Source organism: Larimichthys crocea, chromosome VII (assembly GCF_000972845.2).
Source record: "Larimichthys crocea isolate SSNF chromosome VII, L_crocea_2.0, whole genome shotgun sequence".
Lineage (NCBI taxonomy): Eukaryota > Metazoa > Chordata > Actinopteri > Sciaenidae > Larimichthys > Larimichthys crocea.
This window is the reverse complement of record NC_040017.1, coordinates 8,431,979-8,455,652: the sequence shown is the minus strand read 5'-3', so window position 1 is coordinate 8,455,652 and position 23,674 is coordinate 8,431,979. Positions and strand designations below refer to the sequence as shown.

At 41.4% G+C, this 23,674-nt stretch overlaps 2 protein-coding genes across 5 annotated transcripts in view; one reads left to right on the top strand and one right to left on the bottom strand.

Moving 5' to 3' along the window:
- Positions 1–300: 300 nt before the first annotated feature.
- On the bottom strand, positions 301–4,809 carry tyr (tyrosinase). 3 transcript variants are annotated; one of them, XM_019254738.2, is made up of 6 exons: positions 4,672–4,809; positions 3,520–4,401; positions 2,789–3,005; positions 2,026–2,173; positions 1,714–1,895; positions 301–1,620 (listed from the first exon to the last, which is right to left on the bottom strand). In XM_019254738.2, the coding sequence occupies exons 2-6, from the start codon at positions 4,345–4,347 to the stop codon at positions 1,376–1,378; spliced, it is 1,620 nt and encodes a 539-aa protein (XP_019110283.1). In that variant the 5' UTR covers positions 4,348–4,401; positions 4,672–4,809; the 3' UTR covers positions 301–1,375. The 3 variants fall into 3 exon arrangements, with proteins under 3 accessions (XP_019110283.1, XP_027135724.1, XP_010730578.2); XM_027279923.1 differs by having other exon boundaries at positions 3,520–4,398; positions 4,672–4,762; XM_010732276.3 differs by having other exon boundaries at positions 3,520–4,797.
- Positions 4,810–10,919: 6,110 nt separating this feature from the next.
- Positions 10,920–23,674, top strand: part of grm5b (glutamate receptor, metabotropic 5b) — a 66,956-nt gene continuing 54,201 nt past the window's right edge. The window contains exons 1-4 of one of the 2 annotated variants that reach the window (XM_010732302.3): positions 10,920–11,213; positions 17,759–18,149; positions 18,539–18,976; positions 19,203–19,317. In XM_010732302.3, the coding sequence (XP_010730604.3) occupies positions 17,994–18,149; positions 18,539–18,976; positions 19,203–19,317 (709 nt within the window). In that variant the 5' untranslated portion in view covers positions 10,920–11,213; positions 17,759–17,993. Of the gene's footprint in view, positions 11,214–12,760; positions 13,001–17,758; positions 18,150–18,538; positions 18,977–19,202; positions 19,318–23,674 lie in introns of those variants that run through there. The other variant, XM_019254750.2, reaches the window with a different exon arrangement.

Sequence of the window (23,674 nt, the reverse complement as noted above, 5' to 3'; positions counted from 1 at the left end):
AGCAAAATATAAAAGTTTGTTAGTCATAAAATATGAACTTGGTGTCTGACAACCAAAAACAGCTACATCAGTGATAATGTGAAGTAACCATGCATTTAACAATTACTTCAATATTTAAACTGACTGCATAACCTATTCTAAAGGCAGGCGGTGAAACCTGCCTATCATTTGATTTAAATTTATATTAACATACATGTAAATGCCATTATTTCCTGTTAGTTTGCGGGTGTGATTGTCTCAAGGTAAAAGCATTTAGTCAGCATCCATGCATAACCAACAGATGAGAAATAAATCACAGAGAATTTTTTAATCTGGTTTTAATGCAGCGTTTAAACTCATGATTCATCTTTGTTGTCATGATACCGGCTACATTTTCGTTGCTTGTGAAGGCTCACAGGCATTATAACATCACACTGTGGTGCACCAGTGATAACACACAAGAGGATGTGGTCAGTGATTTCACATCTGTAAGACGGGATTCACTCTCAAAAACACATGTATCTGTTTAAAATTAGGGAAATCTGTAAATGGCCATACCTGGATATTCTAAGGTTTACATATACACATTGATTTATTCAGTATGAGGGGCCAAATAATGTCTGTGTAACATCTTTTACAACCTGAGGAGTCAATACAGCTAGAATGTTTTACAATTAAATAATAAATTATGTAATATGCATCTGTGTTTCAGGTGAGGAAAATCAAGAAAAAGTTGCCAATGGAGACGTTTTTACATTTTTACAATTCAGGAATTTTGCTGATTCAAACACAATTGACTTCTGTGTAGCTTGTGTAACTAGAGAGTGAATGTACTCCAAGGTGAGCACTTTCACATGAAACAAGTCACAGTTCAAGTGTCAGGTATACATCTTTACATTTTCATTTTAACAATGTGTTACATTGTGATAATGAACAAAAACCTGCCAGTTTGTGTTACACAAAAATATTTCCTGCATCTATTGAATGTCTAAAATATTAGGGACACTGTTGTTGGGTTCCTGCTCTTTTTCCCATAATCTCTTTTTGAAGATCTTAAAGTGTCAGTTCACCAGTTTTTTATTGCTAAAACTCACTTCACCTCCAGTGTGTTGTCTAAGCCTTAAGTATCTCAAAAGCAAAGACAATAACACACACACTATCTGCTAGATACCATGACAGAAAAACATGTTCTTTGTGGTTTGGGTGAACTGATTTTTTGACGATGCTTTACTGACTCATCTATTATTTTAAAGCTTAAATAGATTTATCACAGCACATCAATAACAAATATAATATATAAATAAGTACCGGGATTGATTTCGTTCAATTGCTTCATGACAGCATCTCTAATAGTTTGTTCATTCATATACAGATGTATGTCCAGTATCTGTGTGTGTTACAGAGTCGTCTGATATGATGAGCCTTCCTCTGAGCTGCTTTGCAGTAGTGGCTGCCTCTCTCCATAGCTTGACACCCTCTTCCTCCTCTGATTACGCTTCCATTTCCTTCTTGCAGTAACAACCAGTGCAGCGATGATTGTGGCGATCAGCGCCCCGAGGATCCCGGCTCCCAGGAGCCACTGCCAGATCTCCTCGGCCTGCTGGAGGTAGGGCGTCAGGAACTCCTGAACAAACCTCTGGCCTGTTGTGGAGATACACAGGACAGACAGTTTGATATAAAAGAAAAGCTGCAAAAGCATTTGTTTACTGGAACTGTTTGTTGTTCTGTACTCACCAGGATCCAACAGGTAGGCATACTCAAATCCTAGAGCCTTATTGGACAGGAAGTAGTCTCCGTTTCTATGGAGAGGGAGGAAGGGCACCATGTAGTAACCATCATTGTGGCCAATTGGGGCATTGGCACGTGGATAGCTGCTCCGGAGAGGCTGGTGGGTTCTGAGCCAGCGCTCATAGATACTGGAGAAAAGAAGGAACAGAGAGATAAATGGCAGGGAAATAATTGAGAAAGTGAATAGGTGATTGTCACCAGTTTGGAGCCATAAAACACCTTTCCTGTGTGTCATTAGTAGAAAAGGTTTGTGTGTACCTGTCAATGAAAGCATGGTGCAGCAGGAATATGGGGTCGTTGGCTGAACCCTGCACTGAGGACATGGAGCCGTTCATGAAGACATGCAAGGCATTGTGCATGGTGCTCTGGCCTTGCACTGCCATACCTGTCTCTGGACTGGTAAAACCTGCAGGAGGGAAGAAAAACAGACAAAGCGAAAAAAAAATGTACATGAGAGAGGTGAAAGGAATGGAGGTTTACATGAGGGAAGGAGATGAATAGAACAATAAGAAGGAGCTGAATAGGCTGAATGTACTCACTCTCTTTCTCACATCTTTGAAACACTTCATATAAGTAAGATGGATGATAGGCAAGGGAGTTACTGAGCTTAAAACCAGCTCAAGGCCACTGACTGTTGAAGTCATTTAGAGTGGAGTTGACTCTTTGAGTGATGCGTGTAGAAAATGCCTCAAGGTAACTATGAGTTAGACACTAGTGTGAACGAGAAAACTGGGCTTGAGCAAGAAGATATTGCTCAAATAAAACTGAGCAATAAACTACTCAGTCCTTCTTGAAAGACTTGTCATGTTTTGGGAGATTTGGGCATCTGTTTCCTGGGTGCATATATTTCTTCTTGCATTGTGTTTGAGTCTTCTCTTGGATGTATGGACACACAAGTACTTGTATTCCAACCATTGCATGAAAACAAATCTTTCAAAACTCATTACCTAGATTAAACAGTAGACCCAAGGTTCATATTCAGTGGTTACACATGTACAGTAATATAAATGTGTGTGTGTACCCTCTATGGCGTTTCTAAAGCTCCTGTTGGCGAATCGATCCATGGGTTCAGTCTCGTAGTCGGGGAGGGACAGAATCAACTCCACATCAGCTGTTGTGGGGATTCGTGGCACGCGGTTTGGATCATGATTGCCGGGGTTACGCAACAGTGGACCTTCCCCGGTAGCGTTACACAATGCCTCTCGGCTGTTGTACTCCTCTGGCTGGGTGCAGATAACCTACACACATGCACACATACAAACACACACATTTAATGAGGCTATAGATGTCCATAAAGCTCCATCCATCAGAGGAATGCTTCTATTATGCAGGCTGGGGTGTCGCTTGCTTTGTGAGAAAATGATTGTTGTTTGAAGTATAAACCACTACAATATTTTCTGACAGATTCCTCTAAATAACTGTAATAAAGTTGCTGTCTTAGATTTCTTTTCTGGGATGTGGATACAAAGCCTCTGAAGGCAGATTTTAAGTCTGATATTTCATGTTGGCTGATCAAGTGAGGGTGAATTCTTTTAAAAAATGTGTGTTTCCAACTAAATCTCTGGATTAGGAGGCTAAACTAGCAAAAGAACAACAGACCCGCAGAGTGAAAAGGAAATAAAATAAGCCTTTTGTCTGTTTGTCGGAGAGAGGAATTTTCAGTCTCTTAATGATGGATAAGAAAGATTTGCTCATACATTTACACATACTTTCACTCACAGACGCACACAGCAAGACGATCAAATGTTTTACCTTCCATGAGGAGAAGACTGAACCAGGGCTGAGGAGGTTAGGATTCAAGGAGTTGCGTCCACCCATCAGAGCATCGGTGCACACCTCACAGGATTGGGCATCTCTCCAGTCCCAGTATGGGATGGTGAAGTTGAAATCTCCCGTCATCTTCCTTATCTCATTCTCCCAGTGAAGCAGGTAGACTCTGTGCCATGGTAGAAATGCTGCAGATTCATGGGCAAAGTCGATGTCTCTCCATACATTCCCTGGTCCTCCCAAGAAGGCATCCCGGGACACATAGTAGTGCATCCAGACAAACAGGTCATAGGTGTTGATGTCAGAGAACATTGGGTTCTCACCGTTTTCACCCATCTCTGCTCTTGTTGCTGTGGAGATGACGTAGTCACGGCTGATGGTGTTCTTGGCCAGGTTCAGGTAAGAGATAAACTTGTGTTGGTCAGCAACTGACATGGTCAGGATGTTCCTGCGCACTGACTCCCTGTACTCAGCACAGTTTGAACCCCAGTAACCAAACCTGCATTCACCACAGTTAAAGCCTCCATAGTTTCCAGCACAGCGACACGTCCGGTTGAAGAAAGCTAAAGGCCAACGCTCTCTGTCATCTATGCCACTGTGTGGGTACTGGGGCCCATGGGGCTCATCTGAAACCTCGACTTCAGTGCAAAAACCCCGACCTGATAGGGCGCCGCAGGGTGAGCCGTCACCATCCCACACTGGACAACACTCTTTGGTCCGTAGTCCCTCTGAGTTGGCACATGGACGAGGAAATTGGCATAAACAAGCCCCAATGAGATGCAGCAGAACTACAGATACATACAGGCTCCTCATGATGAAAAGTTAGAACAACTCCAGTCTTAACCACAGTGGGAATGTAAAGTCCTGCTGAAAAAGACGGACACAACAGATCCTGATACCCTCTCAGACTACGCAGCTGACAAGCAAAAGCAGCACAGAGGAGTAGATACAGTACTTAAAAGTTATGTCTTATTAGGCTACAAGCAGAGCAATACAAGTCAACCAAGTTTGATCTAGAGATGGCTTCTGCTGTCAATTTAGATTAAATTAAACACCACACACTCTTCAGTTACATTCAAAAGCAACCAATTATTAACTTTAAAAAAAAAAAGCCACTTGCTGGTTCTTGAAACTTACCCCTCTGTGCTACCAACTAACCCTCTACCAAACCTCCTTCCACCTCTCTTCACCTCTCTCTTACACCCAGCCAACAGTCTCCTGTTCCCTGCCTACTCATTGAGTCGTTTAAGGGGCTGTCCTCTGACAAAGTGTGTGATCTCATTGTGATCTCAAAAACTCAGTAAGGAACACACACACACACTAGCATGTGCACTCACACACCATCACATGCTCAGGATAATATTCCTGATTCCTCTTTCATTTGTCTTGAGACCAGATGACCTCTGCTCCACTATACCTCAGGCAAAAATGCGTATGTGTGTGTATCAGTGCTGTCACCCCCTCCATTTAGCAAAGGCTGGCCATAAATTTATGCATGATCAAGTTTGCTGTTTGGTGTGTTGTTAAACAGAAAAAAGTGAGAAATGGAAAAGAAACACAAGCAGAGGAGGTGGAAAATTAATATTACACAGTATATTAAAGAGAATGGATAGTTTGGATAGTATGGCCAAACACTTAGTTTATCCTCGGTTCATTAGCTATGTCAGACATTATGCTGACTCCCTTTCAGCTGATGATGAACTGGGAACTGTAACTGGGAATACATGAGAATCTACTTGTTGAGGATAGATTATGTTGGAATGCATTCAAAATAAGATGAATTAGTCTGGACAAGTTATTTAACATGCTAAATCATTGTCTTGTCTCAACTCAAGCCATCATTTGCTAACAATCAAGCAGACCAAAACTATTTTTTTCATTTAGATTCAGTTTGAGTATGACCTATCTCCATTGTTAGCTAGGATTGCTACCCAAGTTGCCATACTAATGTTGTTTTGTATGCACAAATTAGGACTGTGCCTGCAAACAGTAAGTGTCTGAGTACATCATCTAAAAATAAACTCACTTATCATAAAAAGTCTGTTTCTTTTATTTTAATGACATAAAACATAGAATAATGCACGAGTTCTGAGTCTAAATCTGAGATATGAGTCTAAACACAAAATAAAAACAAAATAAAATGGACAACACAAGGAACACTTGGGAGAATTTAATATTTAAAACTTCAATCAGCTCTGCTTATGCGTACAGTTTAGATTTACTGAATCTCGAATCGAATCTTTGAGAATAAACAGCCAGAATATATCTTGGATTTTTATTACTCTACATGAAAGATTGGAAATCAAGTCGAGAAGCAGTAAAGCTAAACCAATAATGTTTCTGAAAATGCATCACTGATGCATTACTCATAAGCAATATTTTCATGTTGTAACTGGTGTAAGTGAAGCTACTGTAGTAGAGTAAAAAAGTACAATAATTCTCTCTGAAATGTAGTGAAGTAAAGGTATAAACTACCATAAACGGAAATATTAATGTACCCTATTTTTTTCTTCTAGTACAGTGCTTGAGGAACTGTATTTACAGTAGTTACACTGCTGGTGATAATGGTGGCAATAATATTGTTTTATCACCTGGAATAGATACTCCTCTTACAATTGATGATTATTTATGAAATCTGAATTTTCTGAAGTTACAAAGTGGTTTAGGAAACCTTTTTATTACAAAATAAAGGACTGCACTAAGTGTTCTCATCATCTGCAGCACATGGTACAGCGTGACGATCATCTGCACATAACAAGAATGTGCAATGTGTGGAAACTCATATGAAAAGAGAGAGATGGGATAGATTTATTTATCCCCCCCCCTCATATGCTTCTCCCCCTCAAGTTCTGTAGACTGGTACAGTCGGGCTCAGGGCAGACATCTGCGCAAACCTCGGGATCACAAGCCGGTCACATGCTGCTGGAGCCAGGCACGGGGTGCAGCTTATCCCGCTGCAGGAACGCAGCAGAGCGCACAGGAATGACCATCACAGGATAAATCTGTCCGCAGGGCTCCTCTGAGAGGCAGACAGACTGTGTGTGTGTGTGTGTGTGTGTGTGTGTGTGTGCGTGTGCGTAAACTTCTTTGAACGCATTGAGAATTTCACCTTCTTTATAACTCTCAAGCAGTCCACCCGAGGAACTTATGAATATTTCAACACCCACGTGTCATGATGTATTTCCAAATGACGCCTGATTGAGACTTTCTCATAAATCTCTTCCACTTTTGCTCAAACAGGCACAAGAGGGCAGCATGATCCGTTTATTGCCTGATACACAAGAGCGCCACAGGGCGACTGTCTATCACAGCATGTTTATTGCAGGCAGCTAAGAGTTTCCTCCCCATCAGTTGTATGAGACGAGAGAGGAGGGAGGATACTGATGATCTGACCAGCTGGTGGTGTTTCTTATGGTTATTTGACTCTGTTTGACTGATTTCTCATTTCAGAAGGCTTATTCATATTAAAATCCACCCCGTCGCCCTGCGCAGATGAAAGATACATCTTTCTGATTTCTACTACAGGGGAGAGACATCATTTTCACCTTGTTACCCAAGGAGATAATTACTATCAAAGACTGAAAATATGCCTTAAAATCAGAACATTGGACTGTATCCAATCTTGAAAACAGGCAGAGCTGTACCTAACTGGTTTCAATCAGGTGAACAGCTGTCTTATAGGAAATAAGTTGTTGGTGTAGGTTTTGTATTTGTTGCTCATGAATGTTTGTGTGAGTGTACCAGAAGAAATAAAATGTGTTTTAGCTAATCGTTTAGGTCAGTCCTGTGATTAACTGGCGACTTGTCCAGGGTGTACCTTCCTCACGCAGAGTACCAGCTGGGACAGGCTCCAGCCCCCTGCAAGCCTGATGAGGATAAGTGGTTACAGGAAATGGATGGATAGATGTGTATTTTGCATGTATGTGTTTGTAGTTCAGAGTTGGTTGGAGGGTATGACCTCCTGACCTGTGACTCTGTGGCCCCTCATCTGGATCTAGACAAAGAGCGATGAGCCAGATAGATAGATCTATCTTAATTAGATTAATAGACAGAAAAATCTATTAACTGTTTGATTCTTTTTTGAGCAAACAAGTTTACTGGTTTTCCACTCTCAGTTGTTTATTTTTTAGTTTTTTGTGACAGTAAACTGAGTATCTTTGGGTTTTCAACTATTGATCAGACACTGTGACGCTTTAAGTTGTTACTAAGGGCAATTTTTGCTGATATTCTATAGACCAAAGGATTCATTCAGTTAAATATAAAATGATTAATTGAGATAAACAACCAGATGAATTGACAATAAAAGGAATCATTGGTTGCAGCCCCCTAAATTAAATAGATATTTTTAAATTTTATATTACTTCATTTCTGAAGGGCGCTTGCAGCATCACCCAGTTTGTGTGCCGTCGCTGTTATCAGGTCGTGTTGGTAGTCAGAGACACTATGACAGCTTGTCAACCTGTTCTGACAGTTAACATCGATACTGAGGCTGCTTTTAGTTTGTATGCATCCAGGCTCTGGAACAGCCTGCTGCATGATGACATACTCTCTTTTCTCAAAGAGCGTTGAATTTGCATTTTTCTGCTCAATAAAAAAATGTGATAAATGAACATAGTGTTATATAATATTACATACTAAATCCATATCTGTTGCTGTGAACGTTTTCGAGTCGTTTCTGCTCACAGTAATTTTAAAATTAGGTATAAATTTGCCAGTAAAGTAAGACTGTATCCCTTGATCACAGTTTCAACAACATTTTTGCAGAGTGGAGTTGCACAATGTTGAAGTAGATTGACAGATCTGCCTTTTGAGTCAAAATGTCACTTACAAATTGTAAGTAAGTGATGTGACATGCGAAAAACAATCAAGATGATTGTTTTTTTTAGGTATGAAATACCAGAAAGTGAATGTGTACCACACAAATGACATTCAAATCTTCAACTGTTCAGTGAAGCAAGAATGACATAAGAATGAATGTTTCAAAACCGACGATCTCATTTCTCTGTTGACATCATGCAGGGTTTTTTTCCTCTGTCTATTTGTCCTACTTAGAGTAGGAATATTACAGTCAAGTGACAACCCTGTAAATCAGCTATGTGTCTATGGCAACCATGGGTATCCACGGATATTTTGAAATGCCATTGAATAATTGATTTGCTGACTGTGACGCTGACTCTGTTGTGCTTGTGATTTGCGGAGGAGTGTTGCAAAAAAGAGCATTTTTACCCTATAGATATTTATGTGTGTGCTACACAGTTGTACATAGTTACACATCATTTGTGCACACATCTAGAGTGTCCTTGTAGCGTTTGTTGTGTCGCTGTAATCTTATTTTCTTCTAACCGGGGGACCTGTCGCTATGTGATGCACTCCACTGTAGCCCACACACTCTGCTTAACAGTGTCAGTGTCAGATTACGCACATACAGTGTGGTAACTGGATCGTGTTCATCTACCATACCTTTCAATCCAATTCTCCATGATTTGACACACTCTCTTCCATCACGTTTCAGTATTAATTTACTTATTGATCCAAATTTACATCAATCAAGTTTCAAGTGACCATTTGAGAGATTATTGAGTTAAATTTGTGTGAGAGAGTCTGACAAGCATCAAATGAGACAAACTGATCCATTGGCTGCTTGTTGATTTTCGGCTTTACTACAACAGTGCAAGTACAACAGTGAGGGGGTTGCCATGGAAATGTGACCCCAGATCATTCTGGCATTTCATCCGTCCTACACTGCTCCATCAAGGACGCAATGTGATGTGACAGCAGACAGAAGCTCCTCATGTTTTGGAGCATTCTCGATGTCTGTGTGAGTGATCAAGAATCTTTTTTAAAATGTTGATGTTGAGGGAGATTGTCCGATAGACAACTTACCAGTAGCTCAATATTTTGACACAAAGATCGATAAGATTATAACAATTGCGAATCTTGATGAAGGTTTATTGATAATGTGATCTAAAGCTTAAAGTTTAACGACAAAAGAGCAGATGAAGAATCATGTTGCATCTGAATTCACATTGAAACCAAATGTGTCACAACAGATCAATAAGAATCCAAAAAATGCTTCTTCTTCTTCCTGAAGAAGCATTTTGTGAGCAATCATGTGAATCATACAGCCATCTGTATCCCATAATCTCTTGCAGGCCAGTCAATTGTTTAATGGTGCATTCAAGTGATCGTTGACCATGTCGTATGTACCATATTTGTGGTGTGATGTGGTAAATGAATGACATAATGTGGATCAATGAAATGTCACTAGAAGATGTAAACACTGGAAATCAGCGATAAACTCTGATGTTCTTGTAAGCGGTCTGATTATGCTGTTAATGAAAGAAGTTTCCAGACATGTAGAGGTTATGGATGTATTTCGATATTTACATGGACAAATTCACCAATGTCAGTGGAATGAAATCTTCGCATGTACGCTGTGGGAAAACATGACATGATTATCATCATACCAAAAATATACCTAATGATGTATTGATGCTGTCTTTTTGCTTTTGGCATTTTCAGGTGTGGCTTTAGTGGGCAAAAAGTCCAAGTTAGTTTGACTGAAAGTTGATTAAATGGTAAATTCTAAGAATATTGAACAAGCTAAGGATGATAGTAACTGGAACGTAAAAGCATTAAAACATTTTGACACACAGTAATGGCCTCAAGGCCCTTTTCCAGACAAGTTAATCAAATTACCAAAAGAGGACTGCCATAAACTTGGAGTATTCAGGGCCCCTGAGGATCTGAAAGTGTCCCTCTTAGCCTGTTTGTTAATTCAGCTTTGGGTATTTTAACTCTATTAATTCTTTTATGGCTCTTGGAAACCCAAAAAGCGGGATAAGTCTACTTCAACACACACACACTTACCGACCCATCTGTGAAATTGTGTGCTAGAATCTGTTTATGTGTGCATGTGTATTATTTTCCTGTTAGCCCATTTGTTTGTGTCAAAACTAGCTCAGGAAAGTGAAACACAGAGAGAGATAGAGAAAGAGTGAGAGAGAGAGAGATAGAGGTCAGGGGTAGTAAGGCTATCACTGTATGAGCTAAAGCCCGTCTGTGTGTGTGTGTGTGTGTGTGTGTGTGAGAGAGAGAGAGAAAGATGGTGTGAATGTGTGTGTGTGTGTGTATGCTTGTGTATGTCTATGCTCTTTTAATGGTCTACTAATCCCAAATGCATTTGGCTGGCGAATTAATCCAAGCCTTGTCATTGCCAAGCTCTAAAACCACTTCTATCCCATACTCTCTCTCTCTCTCTCTCTCTCTCTCTCTCTCTCTCTCTCTCTCTCTCTCTCTCTCTCTCTCTCTCTCTCTCTCTCTCTCTCTTCCATTCTTTCTCTCGGGCTACTCTCTATCAGTATCTATCTCCAGATGGTATCTTGGAGGTAGGTGTGATATGGAGAGAGGGAGCGAGACAGAGACACAGAAAGAGAGAGAGAGAGATGGAGACACACACACACACACACACACACACACACACACAGAGGGTGTATGACCTGTGACGCGAAAGGAGCCTCCTCATTGGAGCGCGTGGCGCGGCAGAGAGAGAGAGGACAGGGGGTTTATTTGTTGCCATAGTGAAAAAGTAGATTACCCACCGCGAGCATGATGCCCTGATGGACGCGTGAGGGGATGCTGTGTTTCTCCAGGAGCATTCACCTGTCCTGCAAGCAAAGGTATGCGACTCTTAACTTCGATTAACCTGTTTTTTTCAGGGAAATATATGTGGCGACTTGACAATTTCTCATGCTTTTATTTATTTATTTCATTTTCTCTTATAAAGCTGCCAAGTTCATGTATGGGAATGCATCTCAAAGTGACCATACCAGGAAAGGGAACGCTTCACTCCCTTTAGGAGTAAACCCATTAACAATCACTTCTATAATAGTCGAAGATAATCTCTGTGTTCGATAAGCTGCTCACTGACAACGACCCATGATGTTTTCAGTTCCTCTTGCTGCAAGATTTATGTAATGATAGTGTCACTGCGCTGTATTATTTCGAAAGGAAATATGGTTTAACCCATTTAATATGAGATAGTAAGGCACATTTTCAAACAAATTCCACATAGTTGGGGAAAAAACGCGCATTTCTTCTATTGCATTGCACTGGATATCTTGACAGGTGGCTGTATTGATATAATTAAATGAAAAATAATTACGAAACTTAAAAGCCACAAACACATAAATAAGTCTATTTTCGTGCAAAACGTTTGCCCGTCAGTGTTATATGGCTGGGGCTGTCTGCAGGAGGAGCGGGATGTTTCCATTAGATTTGTATTGATTTTTTATCTTTAATAATTTGATCTCTGCGGGTCTTGAAGTTGGACGCCATGGCGCAGCTGTATAGGTTAATGGCTCTTTACTCCTGTGACCGCTATGAAACTTCAAATGTTATCGATCTCATCCACTGCATCGTTATCCCAGCCCACAGTGTCACCTCTGATGTCTATTTGATCAGAAAGGGAGAGAGATAGACAGACAGTCCACCTTTATCCACCCTATGCATGCGGTATGTTTTATTTAGAGGATTTGCGTGCATTTTTCTGATCTATTTAAATGAGGGGTGTTTGTGCGTGCAGGTTGGGTGCAAGTAAAAGGCAGAGGGACAAACAGAAACACGGTGCTCGTCTCCCTGCTCGAACCCTTCACAGGTGTTACGGTGAACACCGCCCCCTCTCTAAATAGTGTCCCCCCGTAGTGTTAGCGTGGTAGCTAACGTGTTCGCACTGTAGGCCCGGTGTCGAAAGATTAAGTTCATGTCAAGCCTCGCAGAAGGCGACTTGTTTGTGAATAGGAGGATAAAAGTTAGGCTGCAGGTTAAGGGAACCACAAATTGTCGGGGAAACACTGTCTCAGGATCAGTACTTTAGCCTGCGTGTTGCTTAGCAACGTAGTTGAGCCACCGTTTAGCTAAGCTAGGCTAGGCTTAAACTAAAGTAGCCTGGATTGATTTTTTTAATTCTGTAAACTGGAAACAGACAAAAATGTACAAATGAGTGGTCTGTATATAAGCTTTTTAGCTTCTACCGAGAAAAGTTGACTTTGTTTCCACGTCAGATAAAAGGACAGGAAGGTAAACAAACTATTCTCACATTTTCAATATATTCAAACACGACGCTAGAAGAGAAGTGGAGGTAAAAATGAAATGTGTTTGAGTAAAAATGATGCGTTTGTAGAGATGGAGAGGTGGGAAGGGAAGGGGGTGTGTGGAGGGAGAGAGAGAGAGAGAGGGAGAGACGAGCGGAGGGAAAGCGGGGAGAGGGGCTGAGGACGGAGGGAGGTGTTTGGAGAGAGAGGCTCAGGTGTGCGTGACTGGAAAACGGAGGAAGCTCGGAAGATGCTCCGGCGTGTTTGACATTGGACTAACACATGATCGGCAGTCTCTTTTCTCTGTGACTGTAACTTACAACCTAAATTATCAAAGAGGGGAGACATCAGAGAGACATATAGGTGCCCATAAGGTAAGCGTACTGTTAAGATTGTGTGGGAATCATCAATGCACATTCAGTGTTTATACAGACTGTTTTTGTTCATAAACTTGCAGTTACATTTGGACTAGTTGTCCTTGCATGGTTACATCTCGTAACCCAGTTCAAAAGAGAGAGAGAGAGAGAGAGAGAGAGAGAGCAGCCAGTTGCGCTGATGTTTAGGAGACACAGTCATGTCAGTGAGACAGAGAGCGATCAGAAACCCGAGTTTGATCGGTGCATGCTGTAGCCACGTTCATTTCAGACGGTGTCTCTGTCATGCTTTGCACCATTCCCCTGTTGTAAAATCCCGTGCGTGTGTTTTGACTCGGTGCAAACGATGGACTCTTGATCTCCCATTGCGGCTGACCGATGCAGCGCTGCGCCAGTCATTGTTGTTGTCTCTGGATTTGATTTCTCCTTGGAGAGAGGCACTTAGATCAGACGCTCTGCGTGTATGTCAGTGACGAATTAAGGGGCTTACAAAACATCGCATCAGTCAGTGAATATAAGGACGCTATAGGAACATGGCCACAATAGACACAACATACAAACTACAACAAGGTCGTTTAAAACCGAGTCCCTGTTGGACTCGTTGCAGAATGAAGTGATTTAAGGTCAGAGCTTGTTTGGTTGAGTTATGCAGGCGCAGCTCTGTCACACCTTGTCTGATGTGCTGCTGCTGCTGCTGCTGCTGCTGCTGCAGGTAAAGTCGTTACTGTGTTGGCACTCCCTGACAACAGTGACTGAATGTTTGAGATCCCACTGGGAGGTAACCTATCATCAACAGCACTCAGCAGCACGTTTACAGTGACATACTTCTGCTGTCTGATGTGTTACTGGCTTTGTCACTGTAGTGAATAGGAGTGATGGATTGTGACTGTGTTTTTTAGACTTAAAACTAGGGATGTAATGATTATAGATATGATGGTATGATTATAGTCTGAGGGAAAGTCCCGGTTTCACTATTATAATGCATAAAAATATATTCCACAAAACATCACATGAGCATTTCTTTGTTTTTGTTTGCATGAGTTATGCCCTTGAAGGGATTTGATACCGTTTTGATGAGCGCTGATTCTGTAAACGGTGCAATGCTCCTTTGTTGCTTTGTTGTCGTTGGTTTACGCTGCAACTAAAGCCCAAATACTTTGTTCATTGTAAGTGACAACAGCAGCTGAGCCTTTATGGTTACAAAACTGTGATGTTTTAAACCACGGTTAATAGTTAAATTAGTCACTGGCTGCATCCCTGCTTAAAACTAAAAAAACACAGACCCACTGAGGGGAAAAAATCTAATTGGCTGCAGCAGTCGGAATGTAACACAAGAGATGCCGCTTGTTATGGAAGCACATGAATGAATGTTGTGAGTGTAGGCATCTCTTAGCCTTTGTGATGTCCTTCGTTTGAGATGCAGGAACAGCTCCTAGTGGCAATGAGGCGGCAATTAGTACTGACAAAAATATAATAAATGTGTGCTTCCTGGGGCTCAGGTGCAAAAAGAGTACAACTGTTCACTTGGGAACAAAAGACACATTGTCACATGCCCGCTCAGCAAAAGCCTTCCCCCAAATAACATCCCAAAATATTTCCACTTCTTTAAATTGTACACACAACAGAAAAAGATGACCCATTTTAGTTGCCAGCAAATCATTTGAGAAACACTACGATATGTATCATCATTTGATGGTGCCTATTTGCTCTCAGTTTGTCTCTCTCTGCTGTGAGCAGAATGTAATATGTCTTATATTCACAGCAAGACGTGGACATACTCCATTATGTAAAGATGTGTGTAGCCTATTACACAAAACACGTGCTGGTATTCCATTTATCCTTGCATTGTCTGCCCGTAGCGTATCACTGAGAGAGGTGCACACGTAGAGACGTGAGAGTAAAAAGAAAGATCTTTTAATTATGTGGGTGAATGCACATCTATTAGTGTAGGGCATACAAGATGCCTGAAATAATGTGCGTGGTTTGAGGATACTTTTTTTTTTTTAACCAGTCAAAATATGCAATCAGTAAAGTCAAAGCCAAGCTGCACAGAGAGAGAAAAGAACAACAATCTATTTGAAAACTCCAGATGCTGCCTCTTGCCCCATCATTAATTACAAACACAAATGTCTGCGCGTCATACGGAACAAAATGGAGACAATATTTGTTTGTGTACTAGGGATTCTTTTAAATAAATTGTAATTGTTATTATCCCTTTTTAATGCGCGGTAAATTAAATGCTTGCTTTCTCAACACAGCGTGTCAGCGCTAATGGAACTCATTGAATTAAAATAAGACAGAGAGGGAGGGAGGGTTCGTCACTACCTACTGTATGTTGTGTGTTTCTGTTTGCGTTAAAGTTGATTTGGAAGGTTTTGTGATGCTCTTGTGTGTAGTCTGGATGGCACCAGAGATATAAATGCCTAATGGCGTGTGCGGGGTGTTTTTGCGTCGGGAATGAGGATCTGATACTGTTCCCTTTTCAGCTACAGTTAGGCCTACGCAACAAGAGAGAGACACAGAGGGGGGAGCGTGACAGCGAGACACAGCATGTATGTGAACTGAGAGAGGATCGCAAATTAAAGCATGGGTAGAAATGTGTGGTGAAATGATTTTTGGTGAGTGGGAATGTGTGTATGTGTGTGGAAATTATATTTGTAACTTCACATTAACGTGCCAGTAGATAGAGAGGGAGACCGAGACACAGTGGCGTCACTGATGGAGACTGCGTGTGGAACAGTTTTGTTTGATTTGTTCATTATTGGAGCAGCGGTTAGCCCTGTTGCCATCCTGACACTGTCTTGTTAATTACGTTCAGTGAGAGACTCAGTCCCTTGACGCCTTTTTTTTTTATATCACTCGCTCCTTTTTCTGTTTCTTTTCTTATCTCCTTCTCTGCCTCTATCTCTCTATCTCTACTACATCCCCTTTCTCTTTCTTACCCCCTTTCTTCTTGTCTCACCATCTTCCCTCCCGTCTTGTTATCTGATGTGCTCTGTTTCCCTAACTTCCTCCATGTCCCTCTCATGCTCTATCTCTATATTCCACGATACTCCACCTTCACCACCCCCTCCCTCCCTCTTCTATCTATCCCCCCCTCTTCCTTCACTTAGCTAACCACCAACATCCCTGTCACGACCTTGATCCTGTTTTGCATAAGCAGTGGATGGCATCCTTTGCTGTCTTAACTGTCCCAGCTCCCCTGCTGTTTATGGTCAATTAAACTGCTCCATTGCAGTGAAGTTAAGTATTTGTGTAACTCAGAGGTTAAGCAAATTATAAGACTTGTCCAATAATGTAGAGGGATGGATACTTTAAAGTTTACTCAGGGGAGGAAACTGATGTTCCCCCTGTTTTGCTGACTGTTAAACACTGTGTGCTTGGTGTATATCTTGTAGCTAGATGTGTCGTGTCTGTCTGCTTGAATCATCCATTTAGTGGCTGACTCGCCCACATTTTGAAAAGGGGGTTCTTCAGTGTTATCTAACCTCTATTCGCAATTTAATAGATGCATTCTATAATTTAAACTAACAAGGCATGTGCAATATTATACTTTCTTTTCTAGAACAATGTGAATACAAACTACCCCTGAACGGCAAAGTATTTGTCACTGGATGTATCATAGTCTTTGTTTTAGTCTTGAAAACAAGTTGAACTGAAAAGAGAACGATGCAAGAGGGCCCAATTTGGAGAGAACACCCAAAAGCCATTATTAAACTAATAACATTAAAACAACAGGAGAATAAGGTATAACAAACCATGTTTCATTTGGTTTGAGTCAAGGGGGGCAGGCACTTGAGGAATGACTTGGGACTCATCGTGGGTCTTCAACAGCGGTGTTAATCTTCAAGGACCAAAACAAAAAGAAATTAAAGAGAAAAATGGGACTGCCAGTGCTTTTATGTGACCTTGTTGGTGTTGCAGTTTTACGAGCGAGCGCTGTATAAAACGTGTCAGACAACCAAAGCTCCTCCACAGCAGCTGTGAGGTGTGATACGATGTTGCAGTTGTGTTATTGATGTTATGTTGACACAGTGATGACTGCACAGTCACAGTGATTTAGAGCTAGTCTAGAGCCAGTGCTCGAGTCATCACACAAGGCTTCATTAAGAACAGACAGTAACTGCTCATTATGTTGGTCACTTTAATGGCTGATGGTCATTATGTTCGTTTCACTTGCGCAGTTTGCATCCCCATTTCAATTAAACATCAAGTACGCTGAGATTTACATCTGCTGTGAAATGGGGGCCCACAGACATGGCCTCAAGTGAGAGTGAAATATATGAGCTCAGACTTTAATTTCCACACTTTTTCATACTGAGTAGTCGCTGAAAAGACGAGGTGTGAGTGGAAATAGGTTGTAAAGGAAATTATATAAATGTGCCAACATGTTTTCCTGTTCATCTAAATTATTATGTATAGACATCAAAGTCCAACATTATGTATGTATGTATATATGTATAAAGAATGTTATGTTGAAGGTTTGTTATCTTAACTAAAGATAGGAGATTGTGTCTACAGACTATAGAAGTAAATAGACCAGGCTACTAAAGCTACAGGCAAGTCTGTGTGACATGCTTGTGAAATCCAGCACCATCAATGTTCAAATTCTAACAAAGTCTTCTCTGCTCACAGGTTTATATGAACATGTCTGTCTGTCACCTGTTACTGTGGAGACCAACTCTGCCTTGTAACTGTGGGAGCCTGAAGTTATGTCAGCCAATGAGACTTAGCCCAGATTTCTTTTGAATTTCCCAGGTTGCACTGCTGCACCTGTCTCAGCTGTTGCAGTGATGGTCCCGCCTTGAAATCCGAAGGACAGAAAGACAAGTCAGAAGAAGGGAATATATTGAAATCGTCTATTTTCAAAAACTCTGTGCCACAAGCTCTTGCCATGGCCAGGAGAAGTGTTTCTCGGACGAGTAGATTCCTGTGACGGCTCTAAGCAACAAATTTGAGATCGTCTCCTCCTTTGTGACCTTAACGGATCAAGATGATGCTTCATCTGCTGCTAGTTCTGTCAGTTTGGGTGTGGCCCGATCAAGTCGACTCTGCCCAGTCCAACGAACGGCGAGTTGTAGCACACATACCTGGTGACATCATCATCGGAGCGCTGTTCTCTGTCCATCATCAGCCTCCTGCTGACAAGGTAAATTTGTGTTTTTGTGACTGTGCATTTCTGCAGGATAGTTTATGTATGTTATGTGCGGAGGTCAGCTATTCCACTTGCATTGACCTTCATGTGTAATCCTTCCTGGATTTGAAAGAAGCACATTGAAGCATTTTTGACTCAATTTCTGATCTATCTAATTACAGAAACTTGCATACAGGAAAAAATAACTCTTTGAACATGGCAGCCGAGTGAATATAAAACCAATATTAGTCCAACAGTGAAAAACCTTTGTGTTAAAAATCTGCTAAAAAAGAAACTACATCTGAATAATTAATGCTGTTTAGTAATGAAAACATTTAGACAACACTGTCTTCTAAATGTCAGTTCAATTTGACTAGATTTGATTTCTTCCACTCTGTGCACAGGTGCATGAGCGCAAGTGTGGCGCGGTGCGAGAGCAGTATGGCATCCAGAGGGTGGAGGCCATGATGCACACACTGGACCGCATCAACCTTGATCCACAGATCCTTCCCAACATCAGTTTGGGCTGTGAGATACGGGACTCCTGTTGGCACTCAGCTGTGGCTCTGGAGCAGAGCATCGAATTCATACGGGATTCGCTGGTCTCTTCTGATGAGGCCGAGGAGTGGGGCGGAGGAGGTTCCTGGGGAGGGGGTGGAGGTGGAGGATCGACGATGAAGTGTGCAGACCCCTCTGCCACTCCAATGCGGGGGAAGAAACCCATTGTGGGCTTAATAGGACCGGGGTCAAGTTCAGTGGCCATCCAGGTTCAGAACCTTCTACAGCTGTTCAACATACCACAGATTGCCTACTCTGCCACCAGTATGGACCTCAGTGATAAGGTGAGGCTATGTACCTGTAGTCAAATGTCTATGCTACTGAAGTTCAAGATGTAGGCTCATAAATGTTTGAGGGGATTCATTTTGAAAGAGAATGTATTACTGCAACTTTAATGTAACTTTAATTTAATTATCTAGAATGATCCATTACTGAACTGAATGTTCTAGTTGCTCCTGGGTTTAATGGATGTAATTCTGCTTATCCCTGATTTTATTTCCATTGTTTCAGAGCCTTTTTAAGTATTTTATGAGGGTGGTGCCTTCAGATGCCCAGCAGGCTAGAGCTATGGTGGACATTGTCAAGAGATACAACTGGAGCTACGTGTCTGCTATACACACCGAAGGTACAACCACCCACACACTCTGTCTCTGACTTTTAAACACCTTTACCAAGCGCTGACATAGACACACAGACTCTTGTCTTTTCCTTTTTCTGGTTCTCTCTTCTTCGCTCTGCCTCCGCCTCATTATACTCTTGACTCCCTGTTACATTTATTTACCTAAATCTTATCCAGAGTGACTTAGATGAAAGGAATAAGTCAGAGTGAAAAGTCCTTGATTGCTTTCATATGTCCAACTGTGAGGACGTTTGTGATGCTTCACAAAAAGGAATCTTTTGAGAACTTACAGCCAAGTAGAAAAGGCAGAAAAGTTTTAGTTTCAGTGCAAGGGCAAGATGAAAGAGAAAGATAAGAGATGGGTACTAGCAAAAGTGCAGCAGAGAGATAGGGGAAAGTATTTTTTTAAAAAGATGAGTTTTCAGCTTCCTAAGATAAGTGTGATTAAAAATGGAATTATTGTAGCCGGGCTGAACCGAGTGTTAGAAGCCAAGAAGTCGATGAACCAGTAGTCTCCAAAAACAGCAATCTGGATCAGTAGGTAATTGCTGGAGGATGGGGAAATGAATTGGATCACAAGAACAGGTGGTTATCACACTGAGAGACAGACAGTATGCCAGGGAGCGTTGTCAAAAGCAGATGGAGTCAGGTCCCATTGACCTCAAAGTTTAAAGTATCTTCTATGTAAGTGTTTGCCTAAAGGTGCAATGAAGAACAACAAGGGAGAAACACATGGAGACCTGCAGAAGGATTGTGTACTGCAGTTTACTTTCAAGAGGATGGGACAGGAATGATGTATGATATAGGCATGGAGATTTACTGTACAGACTCATTTGATCACTCAATCAATTAGTCACTCTAAGGGTGGAGGTGAGATGACTCAGTTGGTTTACTGGTGGGAGATACAGTTCCTGCATTGTCCTGCAGTTCTTGTAGCTGTATCTGTGTGTGTGTGTGCATGTGTCCACTGAGAGAGAGTTAGCTGAACCTGATAGCGTGTTATACAAAGTGATACACACATGCACACGCACGCACACAGACGCATATCTAGGACTGGATCCTGGCCTCTGGCATTGAGGTTGGAAGACTTAGTGTATGATGTGCACACACACTCACATACATGCACATACGTACTGCAGCTGATGTCAAACTCGTACAATTTACTTCAGTTAAAAATAACTAACTAACTAACAAACAAATAGTGCGTATAAGGCAGTGTGTGTATATATATATATACACACAGATAAAATAAAGGGAAGGATGTTTTTAGGAACACCATTGATTCATGTTAATTAAACTTTGTGCAATTATTTTAGCATTTACTTGAGGTTTAAATATATGCTTCAGGGGGCCTGTGAGCTAGTGAGACAGAGCTCTTGCAAGTGATTCAGATCGCCACCTCAGAAAGTGAGTTCAAAGAAGAAGTCATGTTAAATAAAAATTTTGCCATTTGCAATATGTGCCCTGCAAAAGGCAAACCCCTCTCTGTCACGGTGTCATGGTCAGTAGCAGTGTATAACAAAAGTAGATCCATATTCAACATTAACTATAAAAACTATAAATAAACTATAAGATTAATATGTGTTTGGTATTGTTGTCATATGCAATGATGATTTGATGTTGTCCTATGCCAAATCTGTATTTGATCATATGACGACATGTAACTAAGGCAAATCTGTCTACATTTGTTTCTGTATGATCTAAGCAACAAAAATTTGAGATCGTCTCCCCTTTGTGACCTTAACGGATCAAGAGAGCTTATCTGCTGCTAGTTTGTCGTCGTTTGGGTGTGGCGCGATCAAGTCGACTCTGCCCAATCCAACGAACGGCGAGTTGTAGCACATACCTGGTGACACAATCATCGGAGCGCTGTTCTCTGTCCATCATCAGCCTCCTGCCGACAAGGTAAATTTGTGTTTTGTGACTGTGCATTTCTGCAGGATAGTTTATGTTATGTTATGATGTGGGAGGGGTCAGCTATTCCACTGCATTGACCTCATGTGTAATCCCCTGGATTTGAAAGAAGCACATGGAAGCATTTTGACTCAATTCTCTGATCTATCTAATACAGAAACTTGCATACAGGAAAAAAATAACTCTTGAACATGGCAGCCGGGTGAATATAAAACCAATATTAGTCCAACAGTGAAAAAAACCTTTGTGTTAAAAATCTGCTAAAAAAAAATACATCTGAATAATTAATGTATTTAGTAATGAAAATTTAGACAACATTGTCTTCTAAATGTCAGTTCAATTTGACTATTGATTTCTTCCACTCTGTGCACAGGTGCATGACGCAAGTGTGGCGCGGTGCGAGAGCAGTATGGCATCCAGAGGGTGAGGCCATGATGCACACACTGGACCCATCAACTTGACCACAGATCCTTCCCAACATCAGTTTGGGCTGTGAGATACGGGACTCCTGTTGGCACTCAGCTGTGGCTCTGGAGCAGACCATCGAATTCATACGGGATTCGCTGGTCCTTCTGATGAGGCCGAAGTGGGGGCGGAGGGGTTCCTGGGGAGGGGGTGGAAGGTGGAGGATCGACGATGAAGTGTGTGCAGACCCTCTGCCACTCCAATGGCGGGGGAAGAAACCCATTGTGGCTTAATAGGACCGGGGTCAAGTTCAGTGGCCATCCAGGTTCAAACCTTCTACAGCTGTTCAACATACCACAGATGCCTACTCTGCCACCAGAGGACCTCAGTGATAAGTGAGGCTATGTACCTGTAGTCAAATGTCTATGCTACTGAAGTTCAAATGTAGGCTCATAAATGTTTGAGGGGATTCATTTTGAAAGAGAATGTATTACTGCAACTTTAATGTAACTTTAATTAATTATCTAGAATGATCCATTACTGAACTGAATGTTCTAGTTGCTCCTGGGTTTAATGGATGTAATTCTGCTTATCCCTGATTTTATTTCCATTGTTTCAGAGCCTTTTTAAGTATTTTATGAGGGTGGTGCCTTCAGATGCCAGCAGGCTAGACTATGGTGGACATGTCAAAGATAACACTGGAGTTACGTGTCTGATATACACACCGAAGGTACGACCACCCACACACTCTGTCTCGACTTTTAAACACCTTTACCAAGCCTGACATAGACACACAGACTCTGTCTTTTCCTTTTCTGTTCTCCTTTCTCTCTTCTCTTCGCTCTGCCTCCGCCTCATTATACTCTTGACTCCCTGTTACATTTATTTACCTAAATCTTATCCAGAGTGACTTAGATGAAAGGAATAAGTCAGAGTGAAAGTCCTGATTGCTTTATATGTGAGACGTTTGTGATGCTTCACAAAAGGAACTTTTGAGAACTTACAGCCGAGTAGAAAAGGCAAGAAAAGTTTTAGTTTCGTGCAAGGGGCAAGATGAAAGGAAAGATAAGAGATGGGTACAGCAGCAACAGTGCAGCAGAGAGAATGGGGAAATATTTTTAAAAAAGATGAGTTTTCAGCTTCCTAAGATAAGTGTGATTAAAAATGGAATATTGTAGCCGGGCTGAACCGAGTGTTAGAAGCCCAAGAAGTCGATTGAACCAGTAGTCTCCAAAACAGCAATCTGGATCAGTAGGTAATTGCTGGAGGATGGGGAAATGAATTGGATCACAAGAACAGGTGGTTATCACACTGAGAGACAGACAGTATGCCAGGGAGCGTGTCAAAAGCAGATGGAGTCAGGTCCCATTGACCTCAAAGTTTAAAGTATCTTCTATGTAAGTGTTTTGCCTAAAGGTGCAATGAAGAACAACAAGGGAGAACAACACGTGAGACCTGCAGAAGGATGTGTGACTGCAGTTTGTACTTTCAAGAGGATGGGACAGGAATGATGTAGGATTAGGCATGGAGATTTACTGTACAGACTCATTTGATCACTCAATCAATTAGTCACTGACTCATGACTCAGTTGGTTTAATGGTGGGAGATACAGTTACTGCATTGTCCTGCAGTTCTTGTAGCTGTATCTCTGTGTGTGTGCATGTGTCCACTGAGAGAGAGTTAGCTGAACCTGATAGCGTGTTATACAAAGTGATACACACATGCACACGCCGCACACAGACGCATATCTAGGACTGGTCCTGGCTCTGGCATTGAGGTTGGAAGTTAGTGTATGATGTCACACACACTCACATACGCACATACTACTGCAGCTGATGTACAAACTCGTACAATTACTTCAGTTAAAATAAACAATAACTAACAAACAAATAGTGCGTATAGTGCAGTGTGTGTGTATATATAAATATTATAAAGATAAAATAAAGGGAAAGATGTTGGAACACCATTGATTCATTTTAATTAAATTTTGGGCATTATATTTAAGCAATTACTTGAGGTTTAAATATATGCTTCAGGGGGCCGG